This window comes from Hyperoodon ampullatus (assembly GCF_949752795.1).
Source record: "Hyperoodon ampullatus genome assembly, chromosome: 9".
NCBI classification, from domain to species: domain Eukaryota; kingdom Metazoa; phylum Chordata; class Mammalia; order Artiodactyla; family Ziphiidae; genus Hyperoodon; species Hyperoodon ampullatus.
Window position 1 is genome coordinate 103,111,938 of NC_136922.1, and position 25,200 is coordinate 103,137,137.

Genomic DNA, 25,200 nt, shown 5'->3' on the forward strand with positions numbered 1-25,200 from the left:
TCTAAGGCAGATCCTGTCTGCCGTGGACACCAAGCTAAGTACAAGGAGAGACAGTAAGTGTATCTTTAGGTCCCCTTTTCTTCAAGTAGCTAAGAGACAAGCAAGAGGGTGACCAGAAGGCTCTAAGTAAGCCTGCAGCCCTACCTGCATGAAACATTCCAACCAAGGCGGGGAGAACAGTCATTATTGGGGAGCAACTCCCCTCACAGACCCCCCAAGGTCACTCGGCTTTAGTCAACAGGAACACCCCCCCCCAATTTGGGCACTCTACCTCAACTGCCCACAGCCGCCTGGTGGGCCATTCGCCTTTCTGTGGCCACATCCTCCACTGGCTCCTGGAATCCAACCTGGAGCCTCCTCGGAGGCAGGGAAAGAAGCTCTCACTCAGGAGGACAGGTTTTCTTCTTTAAAAGCCACACTGAGGAGCGCAAGGATTAGGCTTTGCAGCTATTTTATTTACAAGTATACATTTAACACAACGAAATAAACACTGATATATTGAAGCCTAGTTAATAGTAGTGTAACAATATGTATCATTTGGATGATTACATTATTTTAAACAACAAACTACACTGAAAAATTAATGCAATAAAATTCTTGGTCATAATATTATTAAGAAATACAATATATAAATTGAAAATATGATTGCTCAAAATTTGAAAATGGAAGTGAACTCATTTGGACCGAGTCAGAGTTTAACATAATCTGAAAGGAGGAGGTGGGAGAGAAGCTCTGACCCAAATGAAATCTTTCAGGTTAACAGAAGAGAAATGAAGCAGAGTTTATCTTGAAGGATAATGGCCAGGTTGCTTCCTCAGGCAGGCCAGGTTCCCAGCGCCCTCAGGTTTTGCAGTAGAATCACATCACTGAGCAAGAAGACTTTCCTTGTGAAGCGGCCCCATCAATTTTTTCTGCCTCCAAAATTATCCTTCTAAAAACATCAACAGCAGTCTGAAACCAAAGAGAAAACCAATGACAATGTTAGCGTTAGAAGCGGAGCCACGAGGAACACTGACACTGCTGGTGGGACTGGAGAAGGCCCACGGCCCGCCCTGCACGTGGAGGCCCAGGTGTGGAGGCCAACGAGGCAGCCCCAGGGCCACAGGAGCCGGGATTCCTCCCTCCCCCACCCCCACGTGGTGACTGCAGACCCACCGGAACTAACCTCAAATCACACTTCCGAGCCCTGTTCTCATCAGTCACAGGAAGCCCCGCCTCCTCCGCCTCCTGCGGTGCCTCTGGACCTCCAGGGTGGAGTATCCCCTGCTGGCTCACTCCCCCGGCCCGCAGGCGCTCTGGGACTACAGCAGGGCAGGGGCTCTTTCTCCTGGCCCCGCACCCCACCCCCTGCCTGTCACACCCTTTCCCCTCCCACTTCCTGCAAACTCTCAGCTCTGACTCTTAGGTCGTGAGATGACAACCGTGCCCTCCGAGCCTGCTTCCTCTAGGCCACCTAGAGTCCCGAGTCACCCCCGGCCTCACCCCCCTCCTCCGGGGCAGCGGCTCCACCTCCGCCACCACTCGCACCACCCTGGCCTTGCACACCCGCCGGGGACCTCCTCTCTCTCCCCACTGCACCTCTCAGCCCCAGGGACCAGCCCTTCACAAGGAGGAGCCACTATCATTTAGGGGAGGAAATCCTCACTTGGGCTGCTGAACGTCAGTCCCTGTCCTTTAAATGCGGTCATTGTGATAATCCGAAAATGCTCCTGTTTTCAAAAGCCTCGCAGGGCAGCACCCAGATCTTGTCATCACCAAGCAGCCGCCCCCCTCCAGCCCCCATCTTCCTTCTCTCGCCTCCCGGGCCAGCACAGACGTCCCCAGGGCAGTCACCGGCCTCCCACTCCCTTCCCTGCCACCTGTCTGCCTGCTCGCTGCCTGCGCCACACAGCGGACACAGCCCACGGACACAACTCCAGGACCCTGAACCCAAGCGGACCCCTGCTGCCCCAGCAGCCCAACCACATTTCTCTGGTCCAGTCAGCCCCCAGGATGAAGGGGTCATATGCCTCTTCCTCCCACTGGGATCGCTAACCCTCTTCCTCGCTCTCACCCTCGGCTGATGACTGGGCTCTACATTTCACCGGGAAAACAGAAGCAGCATTCATAAGCGAACTCTCCATACGCCGTCCACCAATGACCATGCCCTTGAATCTGGGCCCATCTACTCTGGTTCCCTCTTTCCTGCTGGCACAAAGGAGGCACCCCTAAGTGAGCCCAAGCCAGCCCCAGGCCCACCTCTCCTGTCTAGTCAAGGCCACTGACTTCAGCAAGCACCCTCCTTTCTGCATTACCAATTCCCCTCCTTTCCCACGACTATGCAGGCAAGTTGTTATTTGTTTCATCCTAAAAAAATGCACAGGGCTTCCCTTGTGGCTCAGTGGTTTAGAATCCACCTGCCAATGCAGGGGACACGGGTTCGAGCCCTGGTCAGGGAGATCCCACATGCCACGGAGCAACTAGGCCCACGTGCCACAACTACTGAGCCTGCGCTCTAGAGCACGCGAGCCACTACTGAGCCTGCATGCTGCAACTACTGAAGCCCACATGCCTAGAGCCTGTGCTCCGCAACAAGAGAAGCCACTGCAATGAGAAGCCCGTGCACCGCAACCAAGAGTAGCCCCCGCTCACCAAAACTAGAGAAAGCCTGCGCACAGCAATGAAGACCCAACGCAGCCAAAAAAAAAAAAAAAAGCACAGAAAAATGTGTGGAAAGATGCATGCCAAACTCTTACCAAAAAAATAGAGCGTGCCTGGAATCTGGCTTTCTAGATAAATCTTAGCGTTCTCCTTGATTACCTGTGTGATCTGACTCTGACAAAATGCATTCTCTTCCATCAAATTGCTGAAATACAATTTGTGAAGGCCTCCACAGAAAATAAGCCAGAACTGCAAACACATCCCATGGTTCAGTAATAGTCAAAGTGCAGTATTCTCACTGACTTGATAATTTTTACCACTGTGCACTTTGTAATCAACAAATCTGACTGAACTCCACTGAGGACAGTTTATTTTAAAATACTGGAGTTTTGCTAAGTAATACAAAGCTACATTTGAAAATTTATCAATAAAAAATTTGAGTTCACAAAGATTGGTCTCTGATCACGTGACTATTGATGTGGATGTCTCTTTACTACACAAATTCTCTCTCTTCCTACTACACAGACCAAGAGTAGTAAGCATTCTAGTATACATGTGGATTAGAATCAATCACACCTCTTAACATAAGGGATTAGAATTACTTGGTTTCTCCCCACCTGATGGGGAGAAACCCACTAGGCTTAGGATCCAATTGTCTTCAGCACACTCAGCAACAAGGTGAGCAGCGTCACAAGAGCCACAGCCGAGGGTTGAGAAGTGTCTAGACAACTGGTCAGGACTGCTGCTTTCCAAGGATATGCATATCATCACTGTATTTACCTAACTTGTGTACAAGAATCTTTCTGCCTTTCAGGATTATTTCACGTCGAATAAGGTATTTGTAGATCTGATGAAGGTGCTAAAGTAACCGAGACAACAGTGAATTGGGTCATCTGATCTTCTCGCTTGTCTGGGATGCTTGAGGTCACCGTACTGCACCCTTGCCTTCTTTTAGAGCTTTGGTTAATATCAGATAAATCTACTAAATTTATCAAAACTTTAAAAGAATTACAGCAGTTGGAATTTTTTCATTTTAACGTTAAGCCTTGAGAACAATTTCCTCTTTATATGGGTACTGAAAAGGCAGTATCCTACCTTCTAAAGGAAACTAAAAGGTTAAAAAGTAAATCTATCTAGAACCATATTAAAAATCTTAAGCTACGGTAAAGTATAACATAAACTAGACAGAGAAAAGGCCTGCATCCTCCGACCAAAAAGTAGTTTAATAACATGCCCTAAGCATACCATTATAGGTCACTCTCAAAAGATAAATTAACCTGAGGCAACATGCCTTACTAAGCAATCCCTCTTAATTACATTCGAGGTAGGGTCCATAAGGTGTCTACACCTTTGAGGATGCTGGAAGGAATAATAAAGCAACTGCCAGAGATGCACAGAACAGTAACACACAGTGCACAGGGGCCATGTGAACCTACACGAATAGTGAAACTGCTGATGATGCCTACATAATTATAAAGTCAAACAGAATAACTGTTTTAGGATCCTCAGATTTTCACCAAAGAGAAACACAACAGAGCAAAGTTAGCAAGCAGAACCAAAGATAGCTTAGGGCCATTCAACCTCACTCCTCCACGTCAAAAAAATTTTTAAATTGAGATAGTTGTCACATAGCATGTATTAGTTCTAGGTGTACAACATAATGACGATGTCTGTATATATTGTGAAATGATCACCACAGTAAGTCTAGTCACACATAGTTACAAACTTTTTTTTCTTGTGATGAGAACTTTTAAGATCTAGTCTTAGCAGTTTTCAAATATACAATATTGTTAACCATAGTCACCATGCTATAAATCACATCCTCAGGACTTCTTTATTTTGTAACTGGAAGTTTGTACCTTCTGACCACCTTCAAATTTTTATTATGCAAATTTTTAAGCATACAGAAAAATGGGGACAATTGTATAATAACCACTGAGCCCTGCTATCTGAGTTCAACAAATGTTAACACCTTTGCTATATTTGCTTGCTCTCCTTCTGCATCCCCCCCATCTATCCCATCTGAAACTAAGCTGCAGACATTATGAAACTTGGCGCCTACATACTATGGTTTGCATTTTCTAAGAATAAGGATATTCTCTTCATAATCCCAACACCATCATTACACCTAAGACAATTAACACCATTTCCTTAATATATCTAAAACGTAATCAAATCTCCCCAGTTGACCAAAAATGTCTTTTACACGAGGGATTTTAGAACCAGATTCCATTTAAGGTTCACACACAGACTTTTTAATACAGGACAGTCTCTCTCTCTCCCTTAGGAACACTCTAATCTCTATTACACTTTGGTTATGCAAAAGGCCCTCTCTTCCCATCCATCAGAAAGCATGGTGGAGAGGAGAGAGGACTAAATTTGGGTTAAATTTAAAATTTAGTCCACGTTCTTATACCATATGAAATATAGAGTGACCTTAGAAAAGTTTACCTCTCTGGATCTTAAAACGCCTCACTTCTAAAATGAGACAGTTCAACTGGATGATCTTCAGGATAGATTAGACACCCAATAAATGTCTGATTTAATTCAATTAAGCAGTACAGGTATCTCTTACTATCTCAGCTCTTCTTATCTGAATTCTCACTTTCTGCACTAAATGGATGCAGATAAATCTCTTGCTATCTGGAACTTGGGAATCAATTGTATAGATTTAACTTCCCTCACCTGGGGACACAGGGACAAACAGATTTGCCTATCAAGGGATACCTGGGTTGACCGAGCACCTAGTAGATATAAAACCACTGTGCAGGACATTATGGAGAAAATGAAGGCCAGTGATATGGCCTTGAATCTCAGAATGAATTAAAGGGGATAAGAGAGAAGAAACTACTATTAATTTTAGCTGGACGTATCATGCAGGGGTCCAGGAGAAAGTGGAATTTAAGTAGAACCTTGAGGGCTGGGGTCTTAGTGGTGAAAGGTGGCGGAGCTGGGGAAGAACAGCTAACTGTCCTCAACCACATCAAGCCACCCACCCTCACTGACCTACAGTTTCCTCACAGAAATGAAAGCCAATTAATCTTATTGGAAGATCAAACAAGAGCACATGTTGAAAATACTTTAAGTATGTAGTTAATTAGAGAAAGGATATTCCAAGTCAGAGAAGAATGAGAGTAAAGGGGAGGCATCTGGAAGTACCCCTCATCTTTAATTAAGTGGGAGGAATTTGGTGCAACTGAAAAGTACAGGGATACAGTGAAAGAAGAAACGGGAAAAGTTTGAATCACACACTGCACTCATCATGCTGAGGGCTTTGGGGTTTGTTCTATAGATGATGGGCAACCCACTGACAGTTTTTAGTTGAGGGTGACATCATCTGATTTGTAGCTTCAGAAGGTGAATGGCAGCAAACAGAAATACACTGGTGAGAACTCATGGAGGCAGGAGACAAGCTTGGACGTTCTCGGTCTAAATTAACGCCACAGAGGAAAAGGGAAAAGGAGATACGGGAAGCCTTCTGAAATAGAAGTGACATCCTTCCTCGGATATGCCTTTAAAGGAACATCTGCAGGGCTGAAATTGGGAAAAATGCTTGTAAAATGGTTCTTAACAGTTTCTGTGTTAAAACAACACATGCATCTAACTCAGTTCCACCCAACAGAAAAAGGGGGGAGGTAAGGGTACAAAATTATTGCCAAAGTGATGTAAGATCATTCCTGTTTCTTTTCTATGCCTGGACTTACTTCTGTACCAGCCTTTAGTATGAAACAAAAATAAGACTATATGTTCTCAAAGGAAGTACTGCCTTTACTATTAAGTTCTATTTATCCTACAAATATTCTAGGTCTCATTTTAAGTAGAATACTGACTGAATTAAAACATCAATAGTATCGTCCTAAAGCAACCCAAAGATGGGTATTAGAAATGGTGGATGGATGAAGACTGAACAGGAGTGATGAAGACGGTGGTGAGATGCTGACTGAGAGGAACATACGCCCATGAATGATGGGATGCAGGACAAAATGAAGTTTAAAAAACACATACCTGATTTTCTTTAGCAGAAGATTCCAAAAAAGCTGCGTTCCAAGATTCTGCTAACGCTTTCCCTTCTTCATAACTGATCACCCTAATGGAAAAAGAAAATTCTAATTAAAGTACTTTGCTCTTTATTATATAAAACATCTATAATTGATTTATGAGACAGGCTCCACTTTAATCAGTTTTTTTCCTTATGAAGCAGAAGCATGCTCAGCTCAACATTCTCATCCAGTATGTAATGCAGAGAAGCATTTCCGTTACCCTTGAGCTGGGGAACAGAGCGGACACTGCCTTATGGGGTGGCTACCCCTGCTCCAGCGAGTTCTTACAGTTCGGAGAATAGAACGCCAACACTCCAGCGTCTGCAACAATTGACTATTTTGAAGCCAGCTCGGCTATAAGCACCCAAAGACGGGGCAATCCTGAAAGGGCCCTCTGTGCGGTCCTGCAGGCGTTAGTTTAGCCAGTGAGCCTCTTCCTCTAGGTGTCAGGCTCCTCCCCTGTTCACTGCTCTAATCCTAAGCCCGGGACTCAAAAAACTATTTGTTGAATAAATGAGTGCTACCATTGTCTTTTTAGAGTCTGCTTTATGCAAAATGGTAAAAGAACCTAAAGATAATTTTCTATAGTGTTTGTGCTCTTTTTTTTAGAGGAAACATTTTCCAAGACAGGTTGAGATTTTTACTGCAGTTTTGCTTCTGTGATGCACAGTCACCGCCACATTTCTGAACACAGAAACACAGATATGCTACAGCTAAAAATATTCTTGCTATAAGAACAATAATTAAAAATGAAACTTCAGTGACTAAATTGTCTTAGACTTGACTTTATAAATCAGTATTTAGAAGCTACTTACCTTTCCATATGTAGGTCTTTCTTATTCCCAACCAACATAATAGGTATCCTATTAATACAAGGGGAAAAAAAGCCAAAGTACCCTAGTCAGTGCCCGATTTGATTGTTCAGAAGATACTATTATGAGTATCTAACAAAAGAGAGAAACTATTACTACTTACTGTACTTTCCCCACCATATCCAACAGTTTGCCATGGATAACTTTGATCACTTCAAAGCTATAAAACAAAAAGCATGAAATCAGACATCCATTTTAGTGGTGATGTTTTAAAACGTCTGTTATGTAATACTTATAGTGGGAAAAATGGAAAATGTCATAGACTCACCATTTTAATATAAAGTAAACCGAACACAAGGAATTCCTTTATTTTTTCCTACCACTCTTTTTCACATGTGCGTGTATTCAACACTCAGCGGCCCTTACTGAGAATATTCAAAGTGGAATAGGTGAGATATTTAAATGGGAAAGTCTACAACTGGGCTGATTTAATCTCTGAATAAACATTTGCGGAATGGTGCTTAGCGAGAGGGCCCTAGCAATCAGCTAATACGGTGAAAACACACAAAAAGTAAATCAATTAATGCATTTCCCATTGCAATCAGCAGAAAAGCTCAGATCACGTTCAGTCACTATCTAGTCAGGCAGCCTGAGGTAAGAAATAACAGAGTGTTTTTACTTCATCAGTGTAAGAGAACACCTAATGGGATAATTTTTTGCCCTTAACAACCGGTTTGCTCCATAAGACAACCACTAAAAACCATTAAAGTCTAGTTGTTACTACTGCCAATTCCAGCATAATCCCTTAGAAGGATTAATGCCATCTAAGCACAGCAGATAAACTCAAGCAAGCAGAAGTGGGCCTTACCTTTTGATTGATGTAACAGAATACACAAGAATATAACCATTAATATCTATGGAGTATGTCTGAGGAAAGATGGAATATTCATCCTGTGAAAGAAAAAATAATTACATCTGAGTAGCATAACAAGCAATCTCATATATCACATGGTCAAAGAAATCAAAGTGAACAAAAAATGGATTAATCTGTTATTCTAGAGACATAGCCCACACACTCAAGATTTACTTAGGACTCATTTGGGGGCAATAATATGCTTTAAGCCAATAATGAAAAATGACCCAGGCTATTTTAAGACCTTTTCTTCTTCCTTCCTTCCTGCCTTCCTCCCTCCCTCCCTCCCTCTCTTTCTCTCTTTCTTTTTGCCATGCAGAATGCAGGATCCTAATTCCCCAACCAGGGATCCAACCCATGTCCCCTGCATTGGGAGCACAGAGTCCTAACCACTGGACCACCAGGGAAGTCCCTATTCTAAGACTTCTGAGGGACAGCTAACGTCTGCTGCAGTTCCTGGGAGAAGAAGATGGAAGGAATGAAAAGACTGGTTCCGTGATCTTGTATCAAGGGAAAAGCACCACCACCTCTCCTTTACGGACCTAAAAGTCCAGAGTCTCTTAGGCCTCACAGTAAATTCACAAGTGCTACTAGTTTATTCCATAAATGTGTACTTTCATCTATTTTCTGCACATGAGTCACAATGGCCTGAGCCCAATGTACCAGTCATTAGTGGGTTGCTACCAGCACTTGAAAAAGAGGAAGAGAGAAGAGAAACAAAACACTAGACTCAGTCAGTATATTCAGACTTTTTAGGATCAAATGAGCTATATATTGAGCAACTTCAGGAATTAGAAAGAAAGGTATACATTATGCAATAGCCTGTTAGTACCAGTTTTACAATGCTTTAAGAAAACCCCTGCTGCTTTAGATACAGAATTATCAAAGACTACAAGAGTGTTTAATGTCAATGCAGTACTCAAGAGTGCCACTGTATGGTACAAACATTTCCTTCTCAGTTGAAATATAATTGTTAATATACCACACAGCCCAGGCACTATTATAGAAAAATCACAGCAAGCCACCCTTATATCAAGTAACTAACTGTCTCTGTTAACTCTGCAATTCCATAGTGTGATTATGATGATGACCCTGAGTCACTGCCCTATGTTAAAGTGTCTTTAAAAAAAAAATAAAGTTTTACTATCAACTCTCTGATATTATAGTCATTAATCACAATAGCATTTCAACATCACAGAGCTTACTACATATGCAAAATAAAACCTTCTTTGATTTCATTAATAGTACAACTTTCATTAAGTTGAATTCATTTTAGTGTTGATGTTGAAAAACAAGTTGTTAATGGAATGAGAGATCTTTCGACCCAGATTAAAAACAAAATTTCAAGTGATTTTAGTCACCAGCTCAGCTACAGCAGACCCAAAGTTCAAATTACCTTTTTCCTGAAGTGAAGATGTGGGAAAAAAGAAAAGGATCATTATATTCAAGAAGTACAGTGTAAAAAATGGGAAGTATAACAGAGGAGAAAGACCCTCAGTTTTAAAGCAACCAAAAAGGACGAAATTCCTAGTAATAAGCCTAAGAAAATAAAAGTATATGATCCATCTGAAGAAAATCTTAAAATACTCCCAAGAGATAAAAGAGTTAAATCAGCGGAAGAGTGTGCCATGGTCTTCAGCAAGAATATGTAGAATCATAAGGATATCCACTAATTAATCCTAAATTAATATACAAATGTAACATAATCCTGATAAAAAGTATACTTCCGGAGAAAGAAAAGCAACTGCAGACGCAGGTGGGTGGAAACCATAAAGCTACAGTAATTAAAATAGTGCAGTACTAGCTCATGAATGGAGCAGACAGGGAAATCTACAAAGACCCAAATAGTCATGGGAAGTAGGTATATGATAATACTGGCATTTCAAACCAGTAAGGATAAAAAGTAACCCTCGGGCTTCTCTGGTGGCGCAGTGGTTGAGAGTCCGCCTGCCGATGCAGGGGACGCGGGTTCGTGCCCCGGTCTGGGAGGATCCCACATGCCGCGGAGCGGCTAGGCCCGTGAGCCATGGCTACTGGGCCTGCGCGTCCAGAGCCTGTGCTCCGCAACGGGAGAGGCCACAGCAGTGAGAAGCCCACGTAATACAAAAAAAAAAAAAAAAAAAAAAAAAAAAAAGTAACCCTCAACAAAATGTACAGGGAACAAATGCAGAGCCATCTGGGGGGAAATGGCTAAGTTGGATCTCTACCTCAAACCTTAGCAAAAATGTATTCCAGAGGAATAAAAGATATGAAGATGAAAACTGAAACTAGGTACATAGTGGATGGGAGAATTTTTAAAAACTAGTATTGGTTAAAAAGAGGTTAATAAATTCAACCATATGAAAATGAAGACGTTCTTCATGGCTGAAAACCTCCCAAACAAAAAACATAAACAAAAGATGGACTGAAAATAAAACAGAACCCTGCAGCTAATTTTCTTTTTTTAAGGTATATCTATTTATTTTTTTAGCTGCGTCGAGTTTTAGTTGCGGCGCAAGGGATCTTTCGTCGTGGTGCGCAGGCTTCTCTCTAGTTGTGGTGTGTGGGTTTTCTCTCTCTAGTTGTGGTGCGCGGGCTCTGTAGTTTGCAGCACGCGGGCTCTCTAGTTGAGGCATGTGGGCTCAGTAGTTGCGGTGTGCAGGCTTAGCTGCCTCGCAGATGTGGGACGTTAGTTCCCTGACCAGGGATTGAACCCGCATCCCCTGCATTGGAAGGTGGATTCTTAACCACTGGAACGTCAGGGAAGTTCCGCAGCTTATTTTCTAGTGCTAATTTTCTTCACACATTAAGTGATCTTTCAACTCAACAAGCAAAGACCATCCTCCCAATAGACAAGGGCGAAGTACATGAATAGACAGGAAAATGTACAGAAAGGAAATATAATACAAATGCCCTCAAGCACAGGAAAATATGATCAAATTCCTTCATAAGAAGAAAAACACGACACTGAGATACTATTTTTTCACCCAGCAGATTGGCAAATATCAAAAAATGTGGTAACCCGTCGTGTTGGCGAGGGTGTAGGGAAACAGGCACGCCTATTCACTGCTGCCAAGAATGTGACCCTATGGTCCAGCAATCCCACACCCAGGACATTTTCTTACATACATACCATCCTTCTAAAGTAACACAAGATACAGGCTGTGGCACTGCTAGTGGTGGCATGACTGGAAACAACCTAACTGCTGATCAATAGTTAAATTACGATGTATCCAAACAATGGGACATTATGCAGCCATGGAGGGAAGAAAAGAGCCCGTATACACTGATACGGAATAATTTCCAAGATGGAGAGATAGAGACACGCTACTTTTTGTGTAGAAAAGAAAAAAATAGTTTAAAACTATATTTGCATGTTCACGTATAAAACAGCTTGGAAGCATTTACTAGAAACTGATAATGGGTTACTGTTGGCGGTGAAGCTAAGATAGCTACAGTGGAAAGATTTAATTTTGACTATTTACCTTTTTGTGTTATTTTATTTCTATAACATGTACATGTATTATTATTATTTTTTAAATGAATTTAAAACTTTGTTTTTAAAAGGGAATTTGACATTAAAATTGACTGTCTCTGAGTCACTTGTCATTGAGTTTACTTAAATTAGGTCAAAACAAAGTATTTCAAGCAAACTAAAAATAATCCACTCACTCTGTTCATTATCATCCCTAGCTGGGCAATTAAATCAGCTGTATAAAATACACTGCTAAATGAACAGTACTTGCTATCATAATCATTTTTCCTTGCTACCAGCAGTCTCAACCCCATGATATGAATCCGATTTAAAAACAGTTCTTAGAGCAGTAAATATAAGTGTGATCTCCTCCAATTTCTACAGAACGAGGGCAGGACCGTGGCATAGGGAAATACCACCCCTGCTGCACCATCGTGAATTATAAATACCAGCATAACCTTTTACGGTCTCCCAACTGTGAATATAGCCTTTTGGAACTATCAGCTGCAATGAGAACAAATTATTCAAAGTAGCTAAATCTGAAGATATTTTGTGCAAAAACTCTCTAAATATTCTTAGCCAGCGGTAACAAAGCCCAAAAGAGCGAGACAGCAGAGCCAGGAATTAACCTATGCTCTTTGCATACTCACACTGTACACTCATTCCCTGAGAGCTCTGATCCTTTTGGGGTCATTCTTTATGTTACTCTGTCATTAAAACAGTTAAAGGCGTGTGATGTCCAAGTGTACATTTATGCTTTAGACCAAAACAGAAACTCTTGAGGAACACACGTTCTCTTTTCACAAGGAGAGTCAATATAAAGAATTTTCTCTCCAGAGAATGTTTTCAAGGACAGCTCTCCTCCAAGTATGAGAGATTCCTGCACGACTCCCACTCACACTGTGAACCTCAGCTCAGTTTCCATGCTAGGCCCCCGCTCTAGCCTCAGTGGCATCAAAGAACTACAAGTAAGGATCAAGTTCTCTTGAAGCTTATAAATCACCTCTAAAACGTGTAACAATCCTGTGAAGGCAGGCACCACAGTTATCACCATTATGCAGATGAAACGTATGAGGCACAGAAAAGTTTGTTACCTTTCTCAAGGTCAATGAGTTAGTAAGAAAACCTAGGATTCAAATCCAGGCAGTGTGACTGCAGAGCCCACGCTCCAAACAACTACGAAATACTGATTCTCCTGCTGGCCTATTATAAAATGAATTGCTATAGTTACGTCACATGAAACTGATTTATCAGTCTGCATCCTTACCCTTACTTTCCACGAGCTTAATGAAAATTCAAAACAAAGATATAAAAGCAAACCGAAATTTTTTTTTTTTGGCCGCGTTGGATCTTCATTGCTGCATGCTGGTTTTCTCTAGTTGCGGCGAGCGGGGGCTATTCTTCATTGCAGTGCACGGGCTCTAGGCGCGCGGGCTCAGTAGTTGTGGCACACGGGCTTAGCTGCTCTGCGACACGTGGAATCTTCCTGGACCAGGGATCGAACCCGTGTCCCCTGCATTGGCAGGAGGATTCTTTTTTTTTTTAATGGATTTTAAAAAATTGTTACACACATACATACATTTATTTATGGCTGCGTTGGGTCTTCGTTGCTGCGCGCGGGTTTTCTCTAGTTGCGGCAAGCGGGGGCTACTCTTCATTGCAGTGTGCGGGCTTCTCATTGTGGTGGCTTCTCTTTGTTGCGGCGCACGGGCTCTAGGCGCGTGGGTTTCAGTAGTTGGGGCATGCAGGCTCAGTAGTTGTGGCTCACGGGCTCTAGAGCACAAGCTCAGTAGTTGTGGCACACGGGCTTAGTTGCTCTGCAGTGTGTGGGATCTTCCTGGAACAGGGCTTGAACCCGTGTCCCCTGCATTGGCAGGAGGATTCCTAACCACCGCGCCACCAGGGAATTTCCAGCAGGAGGATTCTTAACCGCTGCGCCACCAGGGAAGCCCCAAACCGAAATGTTGATAATGTCAGACTCCCATATTTCTTCACCTGGGACACTCTCAGCTTATTCCTGCTGTCCCAGCCTGACTGTTACCAGTGTCCCCCTTCACTCTTAGACGTGTCTTGTTTTAGGTAATAAATTACACAACTGCCTGAACTATTATAAAAAATACCAACACTAAGAATCCAGAACAAGGTCCTACCCCAGAGGCTCTTCGTACACTAACTTCTAAGACAAGCTGCGTCCTCTATGTCGTCAGTCGCTAATGGAGACTTCTGTTATTTCCCTTGTTCCAACAGGCTCCCGTTCTATCAATAGGCAGGTACCCCGCAGAGTAAAAGCCTAGGATGGCTCTGCTCCAAGAACACCACCACGAGGTCTGAAGACGAAAGCCCAGCACATCCACCGCGGATGGTGAGTGAATGACTTACGTTATAGCTCTCTGACATACACATTTTTGACTTTTTTTATTTGAAGCTTCCAGAATGGAAACTCCAGGGTTCCTCCAGTGCTAAAACGACCCAATACAGCTATTTTCTTGCTTCACTAGGGCGGTTACACTTTCCTTCTATGTTCACTTCAAAATATAAAGCAGAGGGAGTTCACTCCAAACCTGCAATACAGGCCACATCTTTCTAGGTCTATGCCAGTTTCCCCAGGTTCCAGAAAAAAGCCTCCATTTAACACGGCAGACCAGTCTACCCTACGCTCACCCTCCTGCTAGTCTGATCCTTTGTCGGTTATAAGATGCAAGGGGACATCCAAGCTTCTTTACATGCCCCACCCTCCACTCAACAGTAATAAATTCAGCCGAACAAAATGGTTTCCAGTAAAAGCAAGACTCGGTGACATGGAATGGGGAAGGTGCGCTGTCACAAGGGTTCTCTTGGCTCCCTTCAAGTTCTCTTAATTTCTTTCATCCTTTGCTTCCAGTCGATTCCTCTGGCGATCCAGTCGCCACATCACTGCCACATTAACCTGTGCATACCTCTTTTGGGGGTTACTCACCTTTGGCAGTTACTGTCTAGCAAATCAGACCGACACTCTTTAATCTTGTAGTCATATAATAGATCCAATACAACCAGCTCATTTCTGCCCTACGCCTTTCCCAGGCCCTTCCCCTAGAAAAGATCAACTTCTCTTCTTAACGTAGGAGGATACATACTACAAAGGGAGGAAAAGGGCTAATGTGATTCTCTGATACAGAATCAACCTTTAGAAAATAGAAAACAACTAACCTTTAATAAATATAAACCTTCACAATGTTATGATGAATATAATTTAAAACAATTCTACAGTAGAAAAACAAAGTAATTATTTGAAAAACTTCCGTAAATATCTTAGAAAAGACAAAGTAGACAGCCTGTTAATATCCAAACACACATAAATCACGAGGGGTTTTCTTGGCAGTGTCCTTGTGTTTAGGCGTCAGTGGCAGGGCTAGGACTGTCGGGTGCGCTATATGGGATTCTGACACACTTACCTGCCCAGCTGTATCTACAAGTTGAAGATGATATTCTTGTCCATTTACTGTGATCAATTTTGTGAAAGCTACAGTAAAAAAGGAATTAAATATTAGCTAGAAAAACATGAACTTTGGATCACTGAAAGCTCAAAGAATGACAACCAATTAAGCAGAGTCCTTAGTAATCTCATAAAAAGATCCCACAAAACAAAAAAGAATATCTGAGTTTATAGACTGTTCCCTAGTTCCATTATTTAACTAAGCAACGCTGACTGACTAAAACCAATGTTGCGTAAACCTTGAACGTTTTCCAAAGAAACAAAGTAGGCAACGCTTCGAATCTTGTAAAAGTGATCTGAATGCTCTAGTTGTGGACAGTCTTTTCCTCTTGTGAAAAAGTGAAATATATTACATAAAGTCTGAGTTCTAGAATGAACCAAAAGCACACAACTTGTCATTAATTTATAGCAAGTCTGGTGCCAGAGCAGGAAGAGCTGATATTAACTGAAGTGCTAAGAACTTTTAGTACCTAGAAAATTAGCAATTTTATTGAGAGAGGACAGCAACAGAACATGTTCTGTGTGAAGCCATCATCTCCACTTAGCTGAAAGATGCAAGCAATTTGTCACAACAACCTTTACCTATCTGGGGGGAATCAGACTCAACTTGGGGAAAATTCACAATTCTAAGGAGACAGACTTCAAACAAATGGAGAGGAAAGAACTATTAATAGTAACAGGATATTAAAAAGTAACCATCTGGAACCCTGATAACGAAATGGAACAGATTTCTTCCTTACACCCCGTCCCAGCCATCTTGACTCACAATGAGTCTTCAAATCTCCTGACTGGAGCTGGGCAACAGAATCTATCCCTTGAACAGCTGAGAGAGGACCCACTTTTGCCGACTTTGTACCACACACAAGAGAGAAAGCAAAAAGAGACAGATGAAAATCAGGAGAGAAAACTGTTAACAAGGAGGAGAGAGAGATCTTATCTGAATGATGAATTCCACTGGGAGAGAAAGGGTGGCTGAAAGAGAAGCAATAATCAAAGATACTCATACTAGCACCATACTTTTCTGATGTGGGCAGGGCTGCTAGAATCAGGGGAGTGAAAATTACACACCAGACTACTCAAGCCAATTGCCACACTTTATTTCATTCTTGTGCCCTTTCTGAAAATTATCACTTTAATGAAATAGTCAAACTAGATGAAAACTGAATTAGAATATAACAAGATAGGGAGTACCCAATATAAACTGTTTTCATCATTTCTAAGAAAAAAATTCTATTGGTTTTTCCCCCACGTTGTAACCTCTCTGAACTTGGGATGCCCAACGACACCTCAGTCAGGTAAGATCAAAGGTGCGTCTTAGACTCGATGAAAATTCTGTAAGGAATGCTGGTGAGCAACAAACCTGTAACCTGCAATCGGAACTAAGTAGTTGTGGTTATGAAGTATAATGGAGTTATTATGAAAGGATTATTGAAACAAAACATTCATTCATTCAAGAACTCTTTTTTGAGTGCCTATGATCACCACCAGCATTGTTCTAGGTGTTCGAGACACTGCAGTCTCTGACCTCGGTGAGCTGACATCCCAGTAAAAGGAGAAAGAAGCAGACAGAGAGGCAAACAAGACATACACACAGTCAGGTATCTTCTCTGTGAGAAGCATCCAGGCAGAGCCTAAACTGCGAGTGAAGAAGAAAGAAAGGCAAGGAAAAGCGAGAAGGCAAAGCAGCTGAGCCCGCAAGAGAACGGCTGGAGACGAGGCAGGAGACGTTATTAGGACACGGTGAGGACCGCAGGCTTTTATTCCGAATGCGACGGGAAAACCAAGGGTTTTGAGCAGGGAGTAACCTGGTCTGATTTATATTTTAGAAAGATCACACTGGCTATGCTGTGAATAATTGAAACGGACAAAAATGGATGAGGAACATCAGTAGGAGCCCATAGTACAGTGGCTACACAGACTATCGTGACCAAAGGATGACGGTGGCCTGGACCAGAGGGGCGGAGACGGAGGTGTGAGAAATGGTGGATTCTGGATGCACTGCACAGGAAGAACCAAAAGGAGTTTCTGATTGACTGGAAGTAGGTGTGAGAGAACGGAGGTCAGGATGACTCCAAAGTTTGTGGCCTGAGCAAATGCAGGATTTACCATCTATCAACAGAGGGAAAGCCTGGAGCAGCAGCACAGGGGGCGGGAGCAGGGGCGGGGTTTAGGTAGGTTCAGTTGGAAAGCCCACGAAATACCAGTTCAGGGGAGAGGAGAGGCTGGGGGCTGTGGTGAGCCCAGCAAGTTTTTGGAGAGTGAGGATCACAAGAAAGCAAGTTCAGAGAGAGCCAGAGTGGCACCTGTGACGCCGGGTCAGAAAAACAACGAAAATTCAGCCAACGAGGCTGGGGGAGTACTGGCTAGTGAGGGAAGAGACATACAAGAAATAAGATATTAATAAACGTTTTAGTATTTCGTTGCATATAAAAAGGATGTAAATCCTCCTACACATGGCAGTGAAATGAAACTGAAGACCTTCCATCTGCCACAGGAAAACTGCCTCTTCTTGTTACTATAGAAAAACGGGAAGTGTAATGAGAGGTATGTCTGTCAGTTCCATAAACCAGGAACAGATTCTCCTACGCCCTCCTTGTGTAGAAAGGCAAAGCTGGCTCTCTCCTGGTATCACTTTCCTCTCTCCCTCCCTTTTTCAATCACTGGAGAAATTAATCCAATTTCCAACCTAAAACCCTGAGACTGCCCTAAGCAGACTAATAGCCACTTACTAGTTACACCTACTAAGCAAGGTAATAAGAGATTTCTAAAATTGGATATTCACAAAGTAAGATTTGTATTACTAAAGTGTATTGAGAACTCCTAATTCATATCCTACTGAGAAGTCTACCCACCATGCAATGCTCCATAATGCTGCAAAACTCCTAATGAGAATTCCCCAACTTTCTGAGAGCGGCTTTATTAATTCATCAACAGGGCTATCTTGAGATGGCAGAAACTGTGAACTGCTATTTTTTCCTTTAAATTATAAACCACCATTAGTTAAATTTCATCATATCAATTTAGTTTGCATGAGTTGTGAGATTAACACTACAGTATATAAAAAAGCTACATCTGCATAGCAGTATTTGGTCTAGAAATTTCCCCAAACTAGAAAATATTATTATGGTTTCATTGATATTATTCTCCTATACCCCTATATTAAAAGATGACATAGTCACAGCATTTTTGCTTTTGCAGTGGTACTTCACAGAGACGTGTTACTACTGAATGTTTGATAGAAACAACCTGTTCTATATTATAAAGTTAAGTATAAAAAGAATCCTCAGATTTACAGAGTACTGTGTTTTTTAAAAACATAAAACTACCCATTCATTTATGTTGCTAGCAAAGAGTTTATGATAACCATTCCCTTTCTCATTCCTTGTTATCTCTGAACAATGTTTTTCTACTAAATCATGGGGGAAAGGGTGGAGGAAGGATTTCTGCCCTGTGTTTGACGGTCAGAAGCCTGGTAAATGGAATGTGATGTCTGTATATGTCTCATGAACTTTTAAGGGATTCATACTCTGACAGTCATTTCTGCTCTTGCCTAAAGATTTAATAAATACTGTTAATTCATTCTTTACTATTTAACAGTAAGTATTAGATAGGTAAACATTAAAATCATGATTAAAGTTGATGCTGACAGCCTTCAAAGTAGGGTCATATCATTCTGTTTTTGAGATACTATCAAGGTAAGAAAGTTGTACTTTCACTGGGTCCATTTCTTACATCTAAAGAAAATGTATTTATATTCAACACCATGACTCTCCTTCCAACTCAATTTTAAATAGCACGAAGATACACAAGTATAAGAACCACTTTTATGGGCAGAGCTTACCACGAAAACTATCTTCTACTGTTCTATGATTAAAATTCCCAAATGAGCCTTATCTCTTTAAGGACACAAAGTTAAAAATTGCTACATACAGCAAATATTAAGGGCAAGGTCACGGCTTTCTTCTGTTCTTAGTGCAGTGGCGGACGACCGAACCTGTTCAGGTAGCATTAAAATGAGTCTGCCCCTCGCACCGGCAGACCATCACGTGCCAGCTAACAGATCAACGCCGCGTGAGGTCAGCACTCCTCCCTCCTGATACCGGCAGGGCTTACTTCAAACTCTCTTCCCAGAGTTAGCTTAGCAACCAACAGCTTTCCTTCCCTGCCGCCAGCACACCAGGACACGAAGGACAGCTGAATACTTTAAGCCAGAAGCTGGCAAACTCTTCCTGAAAAGGGCCAGACAGTAACTATTTTAGGCTTTGTGGGCCATATGGTCTCTGCGGCAACTACTCAACAGCTCTGCCACGGTAGAGCAAAGACAGCCATAGACGGTGTAGTGTAAGGGAACAAGCAGGACCGTGTTCTGATAAAACTCTAGGGTGCTGAAATCTAAAATTCACAGAACACTCACATGTCACAAACATTATTCCTTTTCAAATATTAAAAATGTAAAAACCATTCTTTGCTCATGGGCTGTACAAAAAGGCAGTGGGGCCTTTGTGACCTGCAGGCCATAGTTTGTCCATCCCCCTGTTGTAAGCTTCTTCTTAAGTAAGTCTCTCTTGCAAGCTTTGGGCAGGTGAAGTCTGTGAATCTAGCTGTTAAAGTCCATGAACCTAATTAAGTCGGCTTCATGTCTAACATGCCAATCAGGGTTTGACAAACCCCACGTTTAAATCTATGTGCTCCTCGTGATAAATCCTAGGTAAGTCCTGGTGCCCAGAACTTAAGAAGACTGGTTCCAGGGCCTACCTAGGGTTCTAAGATAGCACAAAACAAGACCAGCTTCCCTGGATGGAAGTGTTTCAGGTTCTCTTCCATGATCCCTAGAATCAAGACTTGTGTCGTAGTCCTAGAGTCCTTCAGGAAGATTCTGAAACCATGGACTGAAACTAGACGAGGTAAAGGCTGTGACTGGTTCTGGTCTTGGGTGCTTTTTTCTGCACATGGCCTGAAATGTCAATAGGCTTTGGAGCCAACTTCTCAGAAAATGCTGCGAGGGCTCTCTCCAATCCCGGACAGCTCTTTTCTCCACAGCCTCCTCTCAAGTCTTTAGAACTAGAAGGGGTTGGGGGACTAGTGCTTCTACAAGAGTAAGGTACAAAGGATCTGGAGTGTGTTCATCCTTTCTTTTTAAGCTTGGAATCCCTAAAAAGGGCTACTGTTGAGAAGGAAAAAAAAAAAAAAAAAAGATTCTGCTCTCTACTTTTCTTAAAGCAGCATCTCTAATATGAGGTTCCAATGTAAAAATGGATTCCTATGCAGATGAATAACAATTTCAAGATGGTGGGACCCAGACACTGAATAAAATTCATTCAGTGTAAAGTGGGGGCCCCCAGTTGGACATCTATAGGTTTAACTGAATACCCCCTGCAATCAAAGGCTCCAGGAATACACAGTGGCTGTTTGTAGGCAAAAAGCAGGCTTCTCAGTTTATAAATCCTTGAAAACAATACTTACTGTTTTCTATGGTTGGATCGTAGGAATCAACAAATTGGCCTTCAACAAACTGAATCGTCAATGAGGATTTCCCTATAAAAGAGAGCAATAGCTGAGTACGTGTTGGCATATTAAGGTAAAAAAACTTTAATTCTACTATTTTACCAAGAAATACTCTAAATGGAAATAAATTCCATATATACTACAGGAATTTAAGCAATTACGCTATTATGAATTACACATGTCTGTGACATTAACAAACAGTACTGACCAGTAGGCATATCACATTGTTTGTCAAAAGTAAACAAACTCTTAAACAAGGTTTAAGCTAATTTCCTCTGATGTCCCTGAGATATGGCTATTAATTTTGAACTCGAAATTAATAAAGCATGATCAGTTTCTTTGGGCTCTTCACTTATGGCTGTTATAAGTGTTACTAAGTAGTTTTTAAAGAGGATAATCTGAAAGTATGTGATAAAAGTCGGTTTTTAAAACTTCTTCAAGGTAGAAATTCTCTCTCAATCATTCAGTATTGAAGGCCTCACAATGTCTGGCACACAGAAGACAATAAAGAAATGCTCTGACTTCACAAAATCACCAGTAATAGTTAAGCCTATATGTTAACAAATCAAGAACCAGAGCCCCAAGTTCTCACCCCCCTGTTAAATTTCTACTGGAGGACTTTAGAAGAGGATACCCTGTGAAGAAACACTGCAAGAACACAGGCCACATTACAGCCATCCCTCCCCTCAGACACCAAAATCCGAGGATACTCAAGCCCCTTACATAAAACGGTGTAGTATTAATGAACTTATTTACAAAACAGAAACAGACTCACAGACACAGAAAACAAATTTATGGTTACCAAAGGGGGAAGCTGGGGGGAGGGATAAATTAGGAGCCTGGGATTAGCAGATATACACTGCTAAACAGATAAACAACAAGGTCCCACTGTATAGCACAGAGAACTACAATCAATATCCTGTAATAAACCATAATGGGAAAGAATATGAAAAATAATATATGTATAACTGAATCACTTTGCTGTACACCTGAAACTAACACGTTGTAAATCAACTATACCACAATAAAAAAAAGGCGTAGTATTTGCATACAACCTAGCACATTTTCCCACATACTTTAAAATCTCTAGATTACTTATAGTACCCAGTAATACAACGTAAATGCCATGTAAACAGTTGCCAGCGTGCAATAAATTCAAGTTTTACATTTTGGAACTTTCTGCCCCCCACCCACCATATTTTCCATCCGAGGAAAATATTGACCCCCGGATGTGGGGCGAATACGAAGGGCGGACTGATTTTATCAGCAGGAAGTAGGAAGTGGTCCCTCCCTAATTTCACCCCAAACCCTTCCTTCTCTCACGCGTCCGCGTCCTCAGATCATTATTAAGCACACACTCTACATGCTCGCCGTATCTCATGGAACTTCCATCTCAAAGGAGGCGCAGCGAGAACCAAGGAGAGAGGTTTGGTAAAACGAGTTTTACACTCCTGGGGTTTGGGTTGGGCCTGTCCTCCTCCAGACCACGGAGAGGTGCGGTCCACAGGGGGCACAGTGTTTTCACACCAGAGGCAGTCCCCATACACTCAAATTAACTAATACGCGAGCTTATACGTAGGGGCTGCTGGGAGACAACGAGAAAAGCCCCAAGTTGGCAGGCCTGCCCGCTCCTCATGAGCAGCTAAGCACCGTTCAGAGCGTCTCCAGAATGACGAACAACTGACATCCTTCTCTACAAAGCAGCCTACAAGAGCTCTTGAAAATTAAATGTTACTTCCCTGCTTAAAATCCTCACCGCCATCAGAATAACCGCCAGCTCCTGCCCACAAGCCCGGGCTCTCCCCGCGGGTGCCCTGCTCTGCCCCCTTCCCTACCTCATCTGCTGCCCTCCCTCCTCCTCCCGGGCCCTCCCAGGCTCCAGTCACATCCTCTGTCCCTGCCAAGTTCCTGCCCGCCTTTGTGCCTTTGTCCCGGCCACCCCCCAGCTCTGAACATACAGACTCCCTTTCATCGTTAATCTGGCCTGCGCTCAAACGTCCCTTCTCCGAGACCGCCCCACCGAAGGTGGCGCCAGCTCCCTCACAGTCACTCTCTCACAGCCGCCTTGTTTTATTTCTTTTTAGTGCTTAAAGTTATCTGAAATTCTCTTCTTTCACTAATTAGTCTACCAAGACCAGCGCAGTGCCCAACACACTGTAGACATGTGGGCTCAGACCTCCGAAGGGCACACTCACACACTCAGATACTACAGAAGGTGTCAGTTTATACACATGACTAGGAAACACAGTTGTAGTCTGTGTTGGTATCCAAGCACGGGCCTGCCTATGACATAGGGATACAGTGGTAGTCCAGGAACGCCACACACTTCAAACGGATTGTGTTAAAAGGAAACATGTTATATAAGCTAGCCCATAAGGGAGCATTTAGCTCAAAATACAGCAAAGCTATTTTCTGTAATGAAAGCAGCAAGGGAAAAAACCCTCTTTTGTAAGTTAGCAAAACTGAAAAATTTTAGAAAGAAAATAAACTTCTTTAGAGCTTTTGAAGAATTAAAAACAATAGGAATTAAAACTGATTTTTAAAACTTTTAAAAAGCAGAACTGGATTAAAAATAGTGAAAGAAAGAGGGTGTGATATACATACTAAGTTCCCCCAAAGAGGAGGGAAACCAGTAGGAAACACTGGATTAGACAGTAATAAACCATTATGTACTGGCACCAGCGAAGTCTCAACAGCCTTACTTGCAGGGGTGAGGGCAGGGGGAGAATAGCTTCAGGACTGATCGCGTGAAATTTCAGAAGCCACAACCAAAGGCAAGTTACACACAGTAAACAAGACAGCATGAGATAAAGTGCAAAGATGGAGTTATAGATAACACCTGGACCGCACTTAAAAATACCATTATTGGCACATATCCCAAGAAGAGTTCCTCATTTGTACCTTTATAAAGGGCATAAATTATTTGACAGGCTAAATGGACATTTAACCTGAAAACACAAGTCATTATTCTGGCAAAAGCAGACAATGTAGTTCAACCCAAATCACAATGCAGGTTGACAGCAAACTATCACCTTCACGGGTAACTGGGACACCAGATTTAAAACTGCAGTTCCTCAGGGGGCAAGCTGGACTTCTCAATCAGATTGGTCCTCAGAAAAAGGGATTATTCATTAGCAGAAGCAGGACTGGAGAAAAGCTAGGTCTCCCTTGGGTCTCTCATCCTTGGACTCTCCCCTAAGGGAGGTCATTAATTACTTAAATTAGGAAGGGACAGGGAGGCTACATTTGCAGGCTTGACACAGTGCTTTTCTACGGTTTCCATTAAAAAGTAGAATTATACAGAAGACAACTAGTGCTGAAATCTTTACAAGTCAGCACTAAATGATAATTATTCTTAGCAAATAAAGTCCACTGCTCATAGTGTTCTCAGGCCTGGTTCTAGTAATTTCTGGCTTTCAGAGACGTCCTTACCATCCTCATCCTCCAAAGCAGCAATTCAGCTCTTTGGTCAAGTTTCGCAAGCAGTTTGCTTGCAGCAGCTACAAAAGACTTTGTTGATCTACAGCAAATTATGTTCTTTACTTGAGCACCTTTAAAATTTTCCCCTCATAATAAGTTCATACATTTATTTGGCTTTTGTCCTTATCAAATTCAGATTCTGAAACACTAGTTATTTCCTGAAGATGTTTCAACAATGATCATGCTCTCGAAAGGTGCATTAATTTGTACAATCCGAAGAGAATCTCAACTCCAGATCAACTCTTTGGAGAAATGTTATATGAAAGCAATATAGGAGTGATCTGAAATAAATGGAAAAGCAGCACGTGCCCAGATGTGAGTTTATCAACACAGACATAAATCACTCGTTTTATGATATAACAGTACTATAAGAGGTTTGAAAATATATCTCAATATCCCACAATTAACTTCCAAATATTTTCCCTCCAAACTAAGAACCGCCTTAGTTTTAAAAGTCATAAAAATTATTTTTAAAAAGATTCTTCTGAACTTTTACCAGGTGAAAATAGCATTGTCATATATATATATTTTGCAATGGTAATTTAGCACAATAAGTTTTTTCACCCAGTATTTTCACAACAGAAGATATACCTTCAAGGTTGTTAACTGAATCTCTCACACTTCACAATTGTTATAAAATAGGCACTATTTATACAAACGTTTTAATACTTTTCAGGTTAATTTTGAACAACTTTTCATGCTTATTCTCCATAAAGAAAAAAAATTACTTATATATCACTCCCCACCCCTAAACCACCATCCTCTGGAACAGCAGACAGTCACTTGTTCACGGGGATAAAATGGGGAGGAGTAGGTTTCAATCTGCTAGGCTATCAAATCGTTGGGCAGAAGGGTCCGTCAGGACCAACGTCATGCACCTAGCA

General features: G+C 42.0%; 1 protein-coding gene across 1 annotated transcript in view; it reads right to left on the reverse strand.

Annotated features, from left to right (window-relative positions):
• Nucleotides 1–440: 440 nt before the first annotated feature.
• RHEB (Ras homolog, mTORC1 binding) overlaps nucleotides 441–25,200 on the reverse strand; it is a 43,612-nt gene continuing 18,852 nt past the window's right edge. Inside the window, exons 2-8 of the mRNA XM_079711975.1 lie at nucleotides 20,795–20,866; nucleotides 15,291–15,358; nucleotides 8,361–8,443; nucleotides 7,656–7,712; nucleotides 7,496–7,543; nucleotides 6,646–6,727; nucleotides 441–951 (exon numbers count right to left, since the gene is read on the reverse strand). Of these exons, the coding sequence (XP_079568101.1) occupies nucleotides 859–951; nucleotides 6,646–6,727; nucleotides 7,496–7,543; nucleotides 7,656–7,712; nucleotides 8,361–8,443; nucleotides 15,291–15,358; nucleotides 20,795–20,866 (503 nt within the window). The 3' untranslated portion in view covers nucleotides 441–858. The remainder of the gene's footprint in view (nucleotides 952–6,645; nucleotides 6,728–7,495; nucleotides 7,544–7,655; nucleotides 7,713–8,360; nucleotides 8,444–15,290; nucleotides 15,359–20,794; nucleotides 20,867–25,200) is intronic.